Source organism: Vanessa tameamea, chromosome 29 (genome assembly GCF_037043105.1).
Source record: "Vanessa tameamea isolate UH-Manoa-2023 chromosome 29, ilVanTame1 primary haplotype, whole genome shotgun sequence".
Taxonomy (NCBI): domain Eukaryota; kingdom Metazoa; phylum Arthropoda; class Insecta; order Lepidoptera; family Nymphalidae; genus Vanessa; species Vanessa tameamea.
The window spans coordinates 4,090,323-4,106,167 of record NC_087337.1 but is presented as its reverse complement, the minus strand read 5'-3'; the positions used below and the strand labels follow the sequence as shown (position 1 = coordinate 4,106,167).

General features: G+C 30.5%; 3 protein-coding genes across 3 annotated transcripts; 1 reads left to right on the top strand and 2 right to left on the bottom strand.

Moving 5' to 3' along the window:
* The first annotated feature begins 1,693 nt into the window (after window positions 1-1,693).
* On the top strand, window positions 1,694-10,163 carry LOC113396865 (uncharacterized). The gene is made up of 4 exons (XM_026634930.2): window positions 1,694-1,791; window positions 3,432-3,532; window positions 4,563-4,692; window positions 10,026-10,163. The coding sequence occupies exons 1-4, from the start codon at window positions 1,775-1,777 to the stop codon at window positions 10,126-10,128; spliced, it is 351 nt and encodes a 116-aa protein (XP_026490715.2). The 5' UTR covers window positions 1,694-1,774; the 3' UTR covers window positions 10,129-10,163.
* Window positions 6,680-9,310, bottom strand: LOC113396859 (uncharacterized). Its single transcript, XM_026634922.2, has 2 exons — window positions 8,997-9,310; window positions 6,680-8,133 (listed from the first exon to the last, which is right to left on the bottom strand). The coding sequence occupies exons 1-2, from the start codon at window positions 9,070-9,072 to the stop codon at window positions 6,932-6,934; spliced, it is 1,278 nt and encodes a 425-aa protein (XP_026490707.2). The 5' UTR covers window positions 9,073-9,310; the 3' UTR covers window positions 6,680-6,931.
* A 978-nt stretch (window positions 10,164-11,141) lies between the features above and the next one.
* LOC113396861 (uncharacterized) lies at window positions 11,142-15,327 on the bottom strand. The gene is made up of 3 exons (XM_026634926.2): window positions 15,107-15,327; window positions 11,898-12,019; window positions 11,142-11,299 (listed from the first exon to the last, which is right to left on the bottom strand). Exons 1-3 carry the CDS (start codon window positions 15,164-15,166, stop codon window positions 11,185-11,187), a joined length of 297 nt encoding a protein of 98 aa, XP_026490711.1. The 5' UTR covers window positions 15,167-15,327; the 3' UTR covers window positions 11,142-11,184.
* Window positions 15,328-15,845: the final 518 nt, after the last annotated feature.

The following is a 15,845-nucleotide window of genomic DNA, read 5'->3' as shown; positions in this document are numbered from 1 at the left end:
AAACCAAAAACACTAGTGGCTATATTTAATCGGAGTCGTCCATACTGCTGCTTTCACTCTCACTGCTATCGTCACTCACATTATCCTAATATTTGTAGTTTAGAAATCACATTCGACAAATTTTATGACTAACTGCACGTCACTATTGACAATAAAGAACAACAATTTGCTCCTTTGATGTAATTATTTATTAAATACGAAACTTCATGAGCGGGCAAACGTCAAAACGGCCATCATAGCGTGCCGCTACTATAAACAAAATATATTGTATTTTAAATATCGTTCTTGCTCTAACACAATACTTATGCATGTGGTTTAATGAATATATTTTTAAATACTCATTTTGTTATTTTATCCGATTTAATCGTAGCTAGCTAAGAGAATGATGTCGTTACAAGTCCAATACTATTCTATTACATTCCCGCCTAAATAACTACTACAAAGAAAAATGTATAACACATACATTCAAGGAAATCTTACAATAATCTTATGACGTACCCAAAAACAATTTTATCTAAAAGAAACTATCTCTTATAGACTAGTCATTCGAAGCATACAAATAAATATATAATTAGGGACGTCATCGTAAGCAAACTTTCATAATATCTATATTTTTCTATTAAATTCCATGATATAGTTTTTATATTATCTGTGACGTGCATCATAAAAATTAAAACTCACTGTCATCGTTATGAACGCGCCAAAAAATGTAAAAATTTAAAAATTATAAAATTTTATTCCGTATACTGGCGTATTTATTTATTACTTCAAATAACAAAGGCTTAAATAATTTAATTTAGTTGAATCAAAACGTGATCTCTAGGATTCACTTAACAATCAATGTAATCCTTAGAGAATTGATCTGAATCAACAGCTGTTATCAACTTATCAGACTTGGGCTACACTTAACAAGAGGTAGTCTTAACATAACCTTGTATTAAAGTTGTTATAAGTGATTTAAATACATATAGACCATATAATGGAAGATTATTAATTGTTGGTTTTTGTACAAGGACCAAACACAAACATGTTACTCCTGTTAATCGACTGCATAGAGTCAGTAATTTTTTTGTGGGGCAATGTATACGGTTATACAGGAACCCAAAAAATGACATTTAAAATGCCTCTGTTGCCATTTTTTTTTTAAGAATGCCTGTGCGTTATGTTATTTTACAAATTATAATTAGTGATTTCATGGTTGATAGCATATCTTGGAATGAAACGAATTCCTGGCTATTTCTTTTCATACTGAATATTCGTAAATATTCACAAATACACAAAAAGACCCACTAAGTTTCTTTCACCGGTTCTTCTCAGGTCAGGTATTTTCTTTTCCGAACCGGTAATAGTGTTTAATTTGACAATAAGTAAGTGTAATGCTTCTATATTGAATAAAGAAATTTGATTCGTTTCTTAACCGATTTTAGTCACAGTAACCATTCTCAATCGCTGGATCAATTATTAAAAATCCCGTATTATAATCCTATAGTACATATCTCTCTGAATTTTATTTTATAGAAATTATACAGAATTCTGAAATTTCATACTTTTCCGGTAACATATTCATAGAATTTTGACAATTCTAGGATAACCTAGAGAATATTTCGATTCTTGATTTGCTGTATAAATTAGCGTCTAGATCTAGAATCTAGATTGACGTGTCCATTAGTTAACCTATGAGTATTAAACAGTTAACGATATCCAATTAGTTGATTTATTATTAATTTATATTATGATTTGCTGATAAGCAGTCGTCTTTCTGATCGCGTTCAAGATGCGCGTTTATTGCACGTAAGTGAAAATGTTATTTATTGATGGAATATTACTTTGATATTCTATTTAATAATTAATTTAATTTTATCGCCATTTTATTTTCGATAACATAATTTGAATAGTGTATTGTATTATTTCAAGGTTATATTATTGTCAATGAATTATTTTTATAGAGTTTGTTTTTTTTATATTTTTCTTTTTCGAAGGTTTATTTTTGGCAGCCAAGTATTATTTAAAATTATAAATTAAAATAACTTATAACATATGTATAACGAACTTTTAAAGCATGAAGTATTTATGATTATTGAATAATAATAAAATATTGTATAGTAGCAAACTTTTTACTAAAGTTAAAAAAATTACATACGACCTTTAATAACATCAATATTTGTTAAACAATTCAATAATTATGATCGAAACGCAAATTATATTTGTAAATTCTTGCTATTATGTAAAAAAAGTCTTCAAAAAAATATTTTACAAAACAGTCAGAAATTCGGCAACTTTTTTTTATATGTATGCCGACGAAAAATTGAAAATGTTCGTCCAAGATTATATAAGATTAGTTGTCGATCGCAGCTTTGTTCACGTTTTAGGGTTTGTCATCAGGTGCTATGATAAAAAAAGTAACCTATGTCTTTTCTTGGGGGTTTAAGCTTACAAAATGTAATTAAATTTCGTTCAGTAATTAGGCCGTGAAAGAGCAACAGACAGACAGACTTACTTTCGTATTATAATATTAACATAGATTAAAAAATGCACCTTCATAGAATACATAAAACCATAGAATTTTGAATCATAACTTATTTTCTCTATAAATACAATAACATCTTTAAAACATTACATTATTTTAAAATAATTATATTTAAAGATATAATATGGTATTACTCAATATTATTATTTAATCATACTTAATAGTCATTGAATCATAATTAATGATAAATTAATTGTAATGAACAATACTTAGTAAGTTAATGTATAAAACGGTTACAAAATTAACTTAATTTACAGATCAATTATAAACATTTAATGTTTTAAGAATAACATAAATTCAGTTATAAGCAGATTTGATACCTAGGCTGCTCTAGTCCTATAGCATAGGTACGACGCCTACTCCCGGCAAATCACGAAAAATTTACGATCTTTAGGGAAATCCGCCCCGGCTTATAACAGTTTTTGCTTTAAAAATCATATGATGCAAGAAATATATTTCTATAACAAAATCCTTCAGAGACCTGATATTGCATATCGAAAATTATTCATATATGTAGGTATTTAATACTTTGTAATCAGGAGCAGATTTGATATGCCCTAGGCCTGTAGCAGATGCTACCCTAGCCTGTAAATGTGATTTTTTTTTTACATTTGCTTTGAACTCTTTATCAAGTTTTTAAACATTGACTCATTCGTAAGTTCTGCCGCTCTAGGCCCCAGTCTAGTCGGCCTATAAGAAAATCCGCTTCTGAATGTACTAATTCATATATTTTCTACGTAAGAAACATTTAAGGCTTTTTAAATAATAAAAATTTAAAATTATAAGTATATGATGATGATTTAAAACGTCGTTTATAAAAATCCACTTTAATATATATAAGTACATAGTATTACATACTTTGATTTGAAATTGTTTTATTTTTTTAAATACTTTTTTGTTTCAGTCTAATTTTTTTATTCCTAATATTCGAGGCAACGGTTCAACTGCCTCAAAATGGCGGGTCAACAAAAGAAACAGTGTCAGTCACAACGGAGAGTCTTAACGGTAATAGATGTTTATAAAGGAGTCTACACATTAGACTTGTCATCCGTCGACATTAGCTAGGCTTTCTACCTGGTATTATAGAAGGCGGTCGGCAACTTGTGGTGACATTTTTTTTTTTTTATGATACAAGTAGGCGGACGGACAAAATAGGTCATCTGATGGTAAGTGGTCAACATCGCCCATACAAATTAGCGCTGTAAGAAATATCAACCATTCCTTACATCGCCCATGCGCCACTAACCTTGGGACCTCAGACGCTATGTCCCTTGTGCCTGTAGTTACACTGGCTCACTTACCCTTCAAATCTGAACACAATAATATTATATATTGCTGCGTCAGGGTAGAATATATAATGTGTAGGTGGTACAAACAAAGGCTTGCACTAAGTGTGTCCTCGGTTTATATCCCTCGTCTGGACCAGTTATCAAATCTATAGGATTTGACGGGTGCCGACCCGTGTTCAGTGTGAACACTCCTTAAATGAACGGTGTAGTCACAGTTATAGATAAAAAATTTAAAATGCAATGGCCATTTTTGTTAGCAACGCTTAAATTTTATAATCGTTGATTTCTTAAGTTATTTAAAAAAAATAGTACTATTCTTAGCTGATATGATTTAAATAACTACATATTATAAAACAAGTTGTTGCTCGCGGCTTCGCTTGCATTTTACGGGTTGGTTGTCAAGTGTTGGGTATACACAGTGACCCATGAATGAACCCCTTCCTTTTCGGTTAAGCTTGCTTCATTTTTAATACAATCAAATTCGGTTTAGTTGTTTGTTATGAACAACAGACAGACAGCGTTACTTTGTATTGTCTGTCTGTTTGAAACGCGATAAACTCAAAAACTACCGAACCGAATTCTCTTCGGTTTTCACCAATAGAAAGAATGATTTACACACCTATTGGCTAAAATACCGGAGAGGAGTTAAAGTTACGACATAACCGTTTTATGTAGGCCCTTGTTATTATGAACGAGGCTGGGAGGAGTAGTTCTATAAACCGTTACTTAATATCATTTTTTTTCAGCAACGACGCAAGCGCCTGTCAACTGTCAAACGGTTAGGAATGTTAGCGGGATTTGCGTTATACGAGCAAATTGCAACTACGGCCCCGGTGCGGTAGACTTCACGCTGTTTGCCCCCCACTGGTATCAAAGGTAATAAGTATTATATTATTAATAGCTGAATATGCATCATTAAATAAGATTATTAATGTTAATTGTCATATCTTAGTATTTTAATATTTGAAGGTCATAATAACGACATATTGATATAGAATCAAGTATCAGTGAAAGATAGAAGTAGGAAAAAATATAAACAAACCTTAGATTTATGTATTTCATACGATTTGTCAATAACTCAGCTATATTAGGCACTACTTTATTTATAATACATCACTGTTGTACTTAAGTTCTTATTTCCACTTTAATTTTACTTCCAAAATTCTGATAACAGTTTCGTGGACGTTCAAAACGGCATATTTTCGCAAGTCCATAGTGAATATCATAGATTAAGCAAGCTCTCGACCAATGATGTCGCGTCAATTCGCTGTCAAATGTTGTTTATTGACTTTTTTCCTGTTATGGTTGGAATATAATATAGTTCTACCAATAAAATCAACTCTTTATAACGGCTGGGTCATTAAAATTATAAAGAACTAGCTAAACCGGTTTACTCACGCATTTTTTTTCTAAGCATAGTGTTTTATGAATGGTTAATATTTCTTACAGTGTACAATATCTGTGGCCGCTGACCAATTGTCATTTAAACTAACTTCATAGATATGAGTATCTTTTACAGATATTTAAAAACAAAATCATAATATTCTTTCGAGTAGACTTATAGTAGTATAAGTAAAAGCACTTTTGAATTAAATTTAAAGCAACCATCAGTTCGGAAAGTAGAACAAACACAAGAAAACCGTCACCCCCATACCCCTTCAAGGAGTGAATTAAAAAAAGCCTATATCCTTTCCCTGGACTCAAACTATAACCATAGCAAAATTCATCTAAATCGGTTCAAACGTTTAAGCGTGAAGAGGTAACAGACAGAGTTACTGTCCCGTTTATAATATTTGTATATATTTAAATAGTTCTGTACGTGCGTATGTAATTGAACGATTAATGCTAAACGATTTAAACAATTTGGATGTGGTTTTTGTGTATTTGATTAGAGCCCCGGATGGTTAAGATTTTATCCGGTAGTTAGCGCTGCGATCGGGATGTAACGAACATACCATGACTTGTACGTTACGTCTATTAACCCAGTGGGTTCTCTTAGCCTAGTTCTCTAGGTATGTAGTTCAAGAGTCTAGACTCTAGACTTTATGAGACTCACTATTTAAGAATGTAGCGACATTATTCAACAACTTGAATATGAAGCATGCCAAAAATATTCAAAAACTACTGAACGGATTGTGAAACATTACTAGTTCTAAGACAAACATGTAGTTGATTAAAAACGCTCTTGATAGCGCGATCTAAAGTCGTGCAGCGCCATCTGTGATCCATATTCGCTATTAAAGCCTTCTGATTTTGGGAAAGGAAGTTTCTGTTTGGGCGGTGTTTTCAATTTGAGAAATAAAACGAGTTATTTCTATTTGAATGATTTTATTACTAAGAAATAAGAATATAGTTTTAGTATATAATATATATACTTAGAGAATTGTTAATACCTTATAACCAGTCCATTTTTAAGTATACATTTCTAGAATTGTGTGTCAACGCAAATTAATTATTTCTTGTGTGTATCGACAGCACATTATTACTCGAATGATTTATTTCCGCTCTTTTTAAAACAAAAACAAAATTTCGATGTTTATATTAATGTAGAGGACATTTATTTATTATACCGGTAATCTTTAGCAAATACGCTAATTTTAAAACAAATAAAAAACTTTAATTTGTTAAAAAAATCACTTTTGTCTATGTGGTTTTCCAAAAAATTAGTTTACTATACAATTTTCCTAAAATAAATAAATCCCGATATAGGTTCTATTTAGTTTTTATAGTTCAAAAGCTAAAAGACAAAAGAAGCTAGGCTTACTGCCTAACAAATTACTTTATATTCTGTGCCTATTTAGTTGAAGCTAAAGTTGAAAAATGAATAAAATTACTATTAATATGATTAAATAAAATACACATACGAATATACGGCTTTTACTTCTTTTATAAAAAAATACAAAGTCAGTCACAGTACACTTAAAATATGACACATGTGTACTGAATAAAACAAAAATGAATATTTCATTTAAACCTATAATATTTAAGTGTCTTTATTATTTTGTTGCTTGTTGCTAAACTTGCACTTAACAATTTCTTTAATTCATTAATTTCATAAAGGTTGCCCTGCCTTATGATATGATCCTGTGCATGTATTTCTGTGTTTGTAATGTTCTTAGCATCGATGACACCACCAGTTTTGTGCTAATGCCGACATTGTTATTCTTTTCTTGCAATTTGTACATTTCCAATCCGGTTCATTCTGGTGTTGTTCATTGAAGTGATTCTTTAGTTCATTGACTAAATGTTGTCCTGTAAATTTAGCCGAGCAAGGTTCACACTCGACTATCAAAGACGGAGTCGAATCAAGAATTTGTCCAAGCACTGTTGTGTACATCGGTGACATCATTTCTTCGAGTTGGAGATCAATGTTCTTAAATTCTGCACTTACATCATTATGTGTATTCACATATAAATATCTTATATAAGAATATTTATTTGTATATCTCTTATAAATAACTCTGGGGTGAACCGATTGAGGGAGCAGTTTTAAATCTTTTTTTATAAATTCATATATGTCACTCGATTCGGGTGACTTGGATGTGATTTTATTGATTAATTCTATGTATGCAGATGTATCGATCTTACTTGTATTGCGTTGGTAATTACTAACTTGAATGTTCTGATCCAAAACTATTGACGGATTCAATCTTGATGTTATACATTTGTTGACAAGAACATGTTTAAGTTCATGTTTAGTTTCACGTTTGTAAACATATGTGTTAGTAACATTTACTAGGCATATATGAACTCCCCACCAGTTAAGTATAGCCTCTAGAGGTAACGTTTTAAGCTGTATCTGAGTCGGTAAAGAGTATGTAGCGTTGAAAACTGTATTATTTAGATTCATATTAGGCTGTCGGAAGAATAATTGATTGAGCTGGTTTCTCGACGCATTGATTTCAAGAACAACTGTTCTATCTGAAGATTCTTTGTTAGATTCTTTGGTCAGTTCAATTTTATTATCTATGACTTTTTGAACTGTTTCCTTCGCCAAAATTTGTGCAGAATTGAGCATGACCTTTAAATAGTTTTTTAAATTAATGTATTTAGTTTCAAATATCCTTTCCATTTCAGCTTCTTTATTTTTATCTTTTAAACTGCTGATGACTCTATCAAATTCGTCCCATTGCGGCCAGTCTTTAAGATATTTTTTCATGATCGTTAGATATATATCTCCTTCCAAATCGTGCAGTTCTGATAAATTAACCTTAAATTCCTTATTAAGTATGTCAACGATCTGTGTGTTTGTCAACACAGTGCTCTGTTTACTGTTGTTGGTTATTAATCTCTTGAAAAGTTGAATTATCGGTTTGTCTGTAATGAGAAAAATGAAATGATTAAACATAAAATAGAAAAGTATTAATTATGAAGACAACTTGTCTCAAAAACTTGCCAAAAATGGAATCAAATATATGTAAACAAGGACAACAACCTACAAACTACTGGTATTAGCTGAGGCACTTAAGACATATCCAATGTTTTCCATATTATAATCTTATTTTTAATATATTTAATCTTATGTCTAGTATTTATTATATCTGGTAGTGTGTGTCAATTGGTCAATCTATTTATTAATTAATAATAATTTATTATTACTAGATGTTGTCTGCGGCTTCACTTGCATTTTAGGGATAAGTTGGTATACTTTTTATGCGTGTAGAGCATTTACTTGAAGTTCAAACTTCCTTCATACCAAATTTCATCAAACTCGGTACAGTAGTCTGGCCGTGATAGAGCAACAGACAGATAGTTATTTTCGCATTTATAATATTAGTATAGATAGTGCCACATATCTAATAATAAATTAATAATAATTAAACGGAAAAATAGTCGGAGTTGGGTTTCGGACTGAAAATATACTATTATGACATAATAATGTCGATCTAATGACCATATATATAGATAGGAGAATCCAGACCTATTATGACATAATAATGTCGATCTAATGACTATATATATAGATAGGAGAATCCAGACGAAACAAACACATCATTAAAAACTAAAAGACACCAACTTAACAGTCTCAAATTTATGAATTTAAGGCTGTTTAGAAATTAGCCATCTACTGTTCGAAATTCGAATAATTTTTTGAGGATGTCCTGCTGAGAATGTCGATTTTGAATTATCCTTATCTGCAGTATGATTATATTAAAAAAAACTTTTGTTTATAAAATTACCAGAATTTGAAATTTCCTCGTCGTCGTCATCTGAATTTATTGCTACAACGTCGTTTAGCGAGTCTTCGATATTCATTTTTTTGAACTTTTGAAGTCGTGTTGAATATTTAGTTTTTAAAACAATATTGACATAACAAAAAAAATGTAAATGATGTCGATATAGTTGCTAATTTTACGTAATTAATAACAAAATCGATAATGTTTACTACATTTTAATACATAAATTTTAATAACATTTTTATGCAAACAGCAAGTTGTCTTTCGTTTGAATTTTCAATTCAATTCTTAGTTTAATAGCTTTTAGTTGTGCCGACAGGGCCATTTGAATTTTATGAAATCATTGTCAATTGTCAAAATATCAACTAGTGATGTTGTTTGTAAAACTGTAAACCGAATATTTCCGATTTATTTTGTATAGTTGTTTGATAAACATAGTCGTTATCGGTAATAATTGTAGGTATTTTTATCAAATTAGTAATATTATATCAATTAAACATTTATCACAAGTCATTTTAAGCTCGTCTTCTTATTGACATAATTTCAGTGAACTTTATTTTAGCTTAATTGTTAAAAGTAGTTACTACTATAACATGCTTAACTGTAAATACCATCTTTATGTAATATCGATGCCATTTTAATTATTGCAACATTGAAGATAATTTTGGAACATACAGCTCAATTATTATTGTTTATTATGAATTCGGTTAGAAATTCATCAATAATATACATTGACGCAATTTTTTTTTAGAAAATTTTAGAAAAAATTGAATATTTTTTTTTATATATGTTTGGTAGTTATAGTCATCAATAAAAACAATTAGAAATAAGAATAAATAAAGAAAGAAAATGTGTATATTCATGTATATTTTTCTATAATTTGCAGTAATTAAATTGAATCTCGACCAATGAGCTTACTAGTAACATAAAATGGAAAGATTCATACCAGTGTCAAAAGGGACTCATTAAACTAAATGAACATTTGCTTATTATTATGAAGAAAGTAGTGTAACTAATTCTTAATTTTTTCAGGTCGTGCAAAGTGGATGAAGCCTGCTGCCCTATTAAATATCTCATCGTGGAATCACAGACAAATGAAGCTGTAAATAATTTCGAATTTGATGATGACGATTAATTAAGTATTTTAATAAAAGATTATTTTATTTTGTATTTTTTATTGTTATTGTTGTTGTTGTTGTTGTCCCCTTCAACATTAACTATTTAGGATTTATTTTATGCATATTCATCACATACGACCGTCGATGTCCAAAGACCGAGCGTTTTGGCGCTAATGATAACGTTAATTATTATTGAAAAAAAAAATAAGCATTGTAATGTAGGATTTTTGTCTAATTTTGTGCTAGTTTAAGAGTGTATTACTTTTTTATTACGTTCCGTGTACTTTTGAATGCATTTTTTTTTGTGAATGTGCCGATGGTGTTTCAAATAAATAAGTAATTATGTTTATAACCCCGTAGATATAGTCTCATTTTGAAGATCTCCAGCCGTAGACGTGAAGAAAAAAAAGATTCTTGATTGCAATTTACTAAATTGTTACGATTTAACAAAGAATTAATTTTAGAGAGCGCATAAACATTACTGGCCTGGTAGACAGTAGCGCTATGGCTGTATAAGAAAAAAAAAAATGAAAAACGTAACCAATTTAAACTATATTGTTTTCGACAAAATCCAATTCTGACTATTTGATATTAAAAATTTCCTGTAAGAGGTTTCATCATTTAGGCGCCAAATGTAGATGAGTGACTTGCAGACAAAGAAATGAAATCAAAACAAAACCTGCCATAGGTCGTAATTCCAAAAAAACATTTTAAATAAACATGAAGTTTCGCGTGCGACCCACTAGCATTTGTGATTGCGCTTCAACTTGCATAATAATAATATTTAAAAAAAAAACAAATTATCTATTCTCCATTCATTTATTTAACGATTTATTAAATAAATGTAAATTTATTTTTAAATAAACCGTATAATTTAGACGTTTTAAATTTTTAAACACTATTTAAAAAAAACATACCGCCAATATTAGTTACCTTGGCTTTGAAATGTTTTTAATGAATAAGCTTACAATATTAAATAGAGGAAAGTTTATATCGACCATTATAAATAATTTAAAAACATTTTTTGATGACTCGTTTCTATAAATTATATTATTTTGTTGCCTTTGACGAGACTATTCGTCAAAGTTACATAGGCTGCAGTCTGGGCAGCGCCGTGTAGGTTTCCTGCCTCTTCGTTTCATGTCTGACAGTTTGTAGTCTGCTCTTGTTCTTGACCTTGAGCGAGATCTAGAAGACAAGCATTAAAATTGTTGTTCACACACACACACACACACACATTGATTGCTTATGACAACCACAGATGAAGTAAAGACAGATAAACAGCTTGATTTGGCGCGAAATCAACAGCTGAGATATTAGATCATCTGTGGTGTAATGTAATGATTATGGATTCGTTAAAAAATATATTTGAATTTCGAAAAATTGTATTAATCGGGAATTGTTTGTAGTGCATAATATAGTTTACTTTTTACTTTGGTAACCGCATTAGCAATGTTAAGGACGGCTAATATTAGACCACTTAGCATCAGGTGCACTTGAAAAGATCTGAAAAACATTAATAAACTGAGGAATTAATCTATACATATAATAAAATCGGAGTGTCTCTTTGTAATATTATACACGGTACATACTACCAATATCATATTTTTTGTTTGTCTGTCTGTTTGTTCCGGCTAATATCTGGAACGGCTGGACCGATTTTGATGGGATTTTCACTGGCATATAGCTGATGTAATAAGGAGTAACTTAGGCTAAAACAATAACTTTTTTGTTAAATACAAACGCGCACGAAGTCGCGGGCACAGCTGGTGTATAAATAAATTACTTGGATCGTGATCTAGACATTCTGCTTGAACATCTGCGTTGAAGGCCATCGTCCTCTTCTAGTTTGAAAATCGTTTTCCGGTATTGATACACAAAGTAGGCTAGCGTCAATAGGGCCGCTAACTGGAATCGAATTAAAAAAAAAAAAGTGTTAAATATAATGTAAAATTATTGTGATCGTGAAATAAGAATATTAAAATTAAGTAAAGATTTGTAAAATTTTATCTATAATCAATTCCAACCATAGCTGGAAAAAAGCCAAATAAACAACATTTGACAGCGAATTCACGCGATATCATTGGCCGAGAGATCGATTAATCTATGATATTCACTATGGATTTGTAAAAAAAAGGGCGTGTGAACGTCTGTTGGCTAGGCTTACATTGCCAAACGGATTATATATATATATTATTTTTTTTTAAATGCGAAAGTAATTCTGTCTGTCTGTCTGTTGGTCCCTCGCGGCTAAGCCACTGAACTGAATTGGATACAATTTGGTATGAAGGACTTTGGCTTGAATTCTTTTTATGCCTTACACCTGAAACGCGAGCGAGGCCGCGGGCGACAAGTACTGTAACTTGACAAAGTAAAAAACATAATAAAATTCCGCAGACATTTTTAACTTTGCCATATCATAAATTCAAATCATTTGTAAAAAATACATCGGTAAAGAAGGCGTATTATACAATACAATATTCTACAGATGATAAAAAAGCGTGGAGTTAATACTCGTTGACTTCCAGGCAGGAGACGTAACATACATATATAATTGTATTTAACTAACATGATCGTATTTTTAAATGTTGAAAAATAGTAACTACTGATTTTCTTGCCGGTTCTTCTCGGTAGAATCTACATTCCGAACCGGTGGTAGCTTCAATTAATATAGTTTGTTAAATGACGATTCAAAAGTGCTTGCAAAGGCCTACTTGAATAAAGTATATTTTGATTTGATTTGATTTCAAAGAATATATAGAAATAAGTATATATGTGTCGAAATAACTTTAATTAAAATTATATCTATGATGACAGAAAGTCCTTCGCCCAACGGCGGGACATTTCTGAGCTATCACTTTAGTTTACTATGTTATTAGGGTTTAAACCGCGTTCATATATATTTAACTACGTTTCCCATTCGACTGAGAAAAGCTAAAAATCATATGCAGAGTGATTCTCTAAGAATTCACATCGTATCTCATTCGTGAAATCATGTATATCAATATAGTGAATGTCGTATCTCACACTCTTACATTTTACGTTCGTTTACGGCGACAATCAAAATGAGGACCACATTCACATCCTCATTCTACTGTGTGTCCAAACTTGGCGCTAGGACTTTGTACTTAGTAGCAGGGCTTTGGGCAATATTGTACCGCCAAGCAGCATAACTTAGGATTGTTGTGTATCAGCTTGAAGAATGTTTGCCAGTGTAATTACATGCACAAGTTACATTACATCCCAGTTCCCAAGGTTGATGTCGCCTTGGCGATGATAGGAATTGTTAATTTTAACGGCGCCAATGTCTATGGGCAGTTGTGACCACTTACTCAGGTGGTCCAATTGCCAGTCTGCCTACCTATGTTAAAAAAAAAGCCTGACACAGACAATAAAACAAGTGTTAGTGATTCGGTGTTATGACATAAGATGACATAATTAATTTTATTTAGTTATTATTAAATACTGTTATTATAACAGAAACTATTAATTTTAAATTATTGCATAAAATATTCATGTAATATATTTTTTTAATAATAATCTTAAATTTTAATTAATATTATTTTATATGGCATTATATTTAAGACTGTTACATACATCGTTTTTTTTTTATTCATCTGTCACAAGAAATAATCCCTTCAGGATTGATAAATTGTTGGAGAATTATTACTATGCTTCAATTTATTTTTTAAGCCTAAATTACCGAAATTACAGAAGATTAATCGCTGTTAAAACCCATAACTAATATACAGTTTAATCGTTCCTCCATAAAATAAAGTATAGTTACATCACAATGGGAATAATCACAGTAATTACTACATTAAAATCCATTAGACATTAAACTCATAAAAGACTTCCATTAGTGAACAATATGAATTTGTTCTTTATACAATAGCTTATTGACCAATCGTATTAAAATCTAATTACTGTTGTTAACGTCTTTAAGATAGGGTTGCCAGTTCAAATATTTTTTTTTAACAATAGGATATTTGACACTGCGAAAAATAAAGTGTCAATTATTGTAATCAGTATATATTATGAGTTTAAAAATGGTTATTTATTAACGAATGATGAAAATAATAATTAATTTATTCAAAAATCCATAAATAAAAATGCATTTCTTTAAACGTTTGTCACGTGACACAAAACGCTCCGGATTTACGCACAGATACAGGCAACAGCAAAATCGCACCACCTTATTTAAAGAGTGGCATATTCAAAAAGTACTGTCAATAAAATATAATAATAATTACAACTGGCAGCCTTGTTTTACATTGACGTTTTACCGGCATATAATACCATATCTAATAGAGATCTATTTGGTGTAAGTATTAGTATCAATCGTGCTTACAAGAATATGTTTTAGTTGCGAGCATTCCTGACTGAACAAATTTATTAAATATTTTCATTCGCTTAGTCAAGGCTCTAGGGCTTAAGCCTTTTATCAAATTTAAACGAATTTTTTTCTTTTAAATTAATTAATATCTATAAATTGACGTAAGTATAGTTTATAAACAAGGGTTTGACATAATGAAGGCATTTTTTTGTATGAAAACTTTGGAATACATTCCTATCGATTTTGAAAGGGCTTATAATTTTTTTAATTTGTTTATGTTAGCACAGGTATCCGCATATTATACCATATAGTTTAAGCTTTAATTGAATAAAAAACATTTAATTAAATATTCCATAGATAAATTATATGTTTGTTACTAATTAAAAGTAAATATTCTACAAAAAAAAAATTGGATGGACATCCCGAATTAAAAAAATATATTAACATTTTTTTGTTAAAAAATCCTGAAACACAATCGCAGCGTCGTTTCAGGTATGATCAAATAGTAATCCAGGGACTCAAACAAACTAATAAAAATAGGTTCAGCCGCTTAAGAGTAGATCAGTTACAAACACACAAGTTAAAAAGATATTTTTATTGTCATATATTAATTTTAATTGTTAAAGAATGAGTAAAACGTTAAAAAAAAGTAAACCCACCGCAATATTGAGCTGCCTGACTCGCAAGAACTCAACAATACAATCGATTAAAGTTGCCATTTCGAATGTATATGAAGTTTATGCAATCTTCTGCAAGGAAACAACTCTACATGGGCTGAAGCATACCGTCGCGGCGAATTTTCACTTCTTCGAAAGGTATGTAGATATTTAAAAAAATAAATAATAAAAATTAAAATATCACATTGTGCGGTTACGGTGAATTTTTTGACAGTTATTTTTCTTTTTAAGTATAAACAAAAAAGGTTGAACTTTTCGACGAATGTTTTTCCCTTTACTAAATAAGTATTTATTGTTTGAAAAGAGTTTGTGTTCATTTTTATTTATGTATTAAAATGTTACGAGCAAAATTGATATATATATATAGACATTTTATTGGCAATATCACGATTATTCAAGATAAGTGGGCGTATATTCAAGCGATTTTAAATATGAACGATCCACAAATTCAGTAAATTTACACAATAGTCATCAAAATCGGTTCGTTAATAAATCATATACAAAAACACACACAAATCACTGAACCTATTACAAAAGAATAAAGACAATGTTGGAAATTAGCGATTCGTCGCACACGTGGTGCGAAATCTTGAATGTAACTGTCGATCCAAGATGGCTGCCGCGCTACCATCGACGCGACGCTTCACTAGAGAGCCGTTCAACTCCCATTGACATTATATTCCAACCAGTATGAATAAACAAGATGGCGCACCATGCGCCG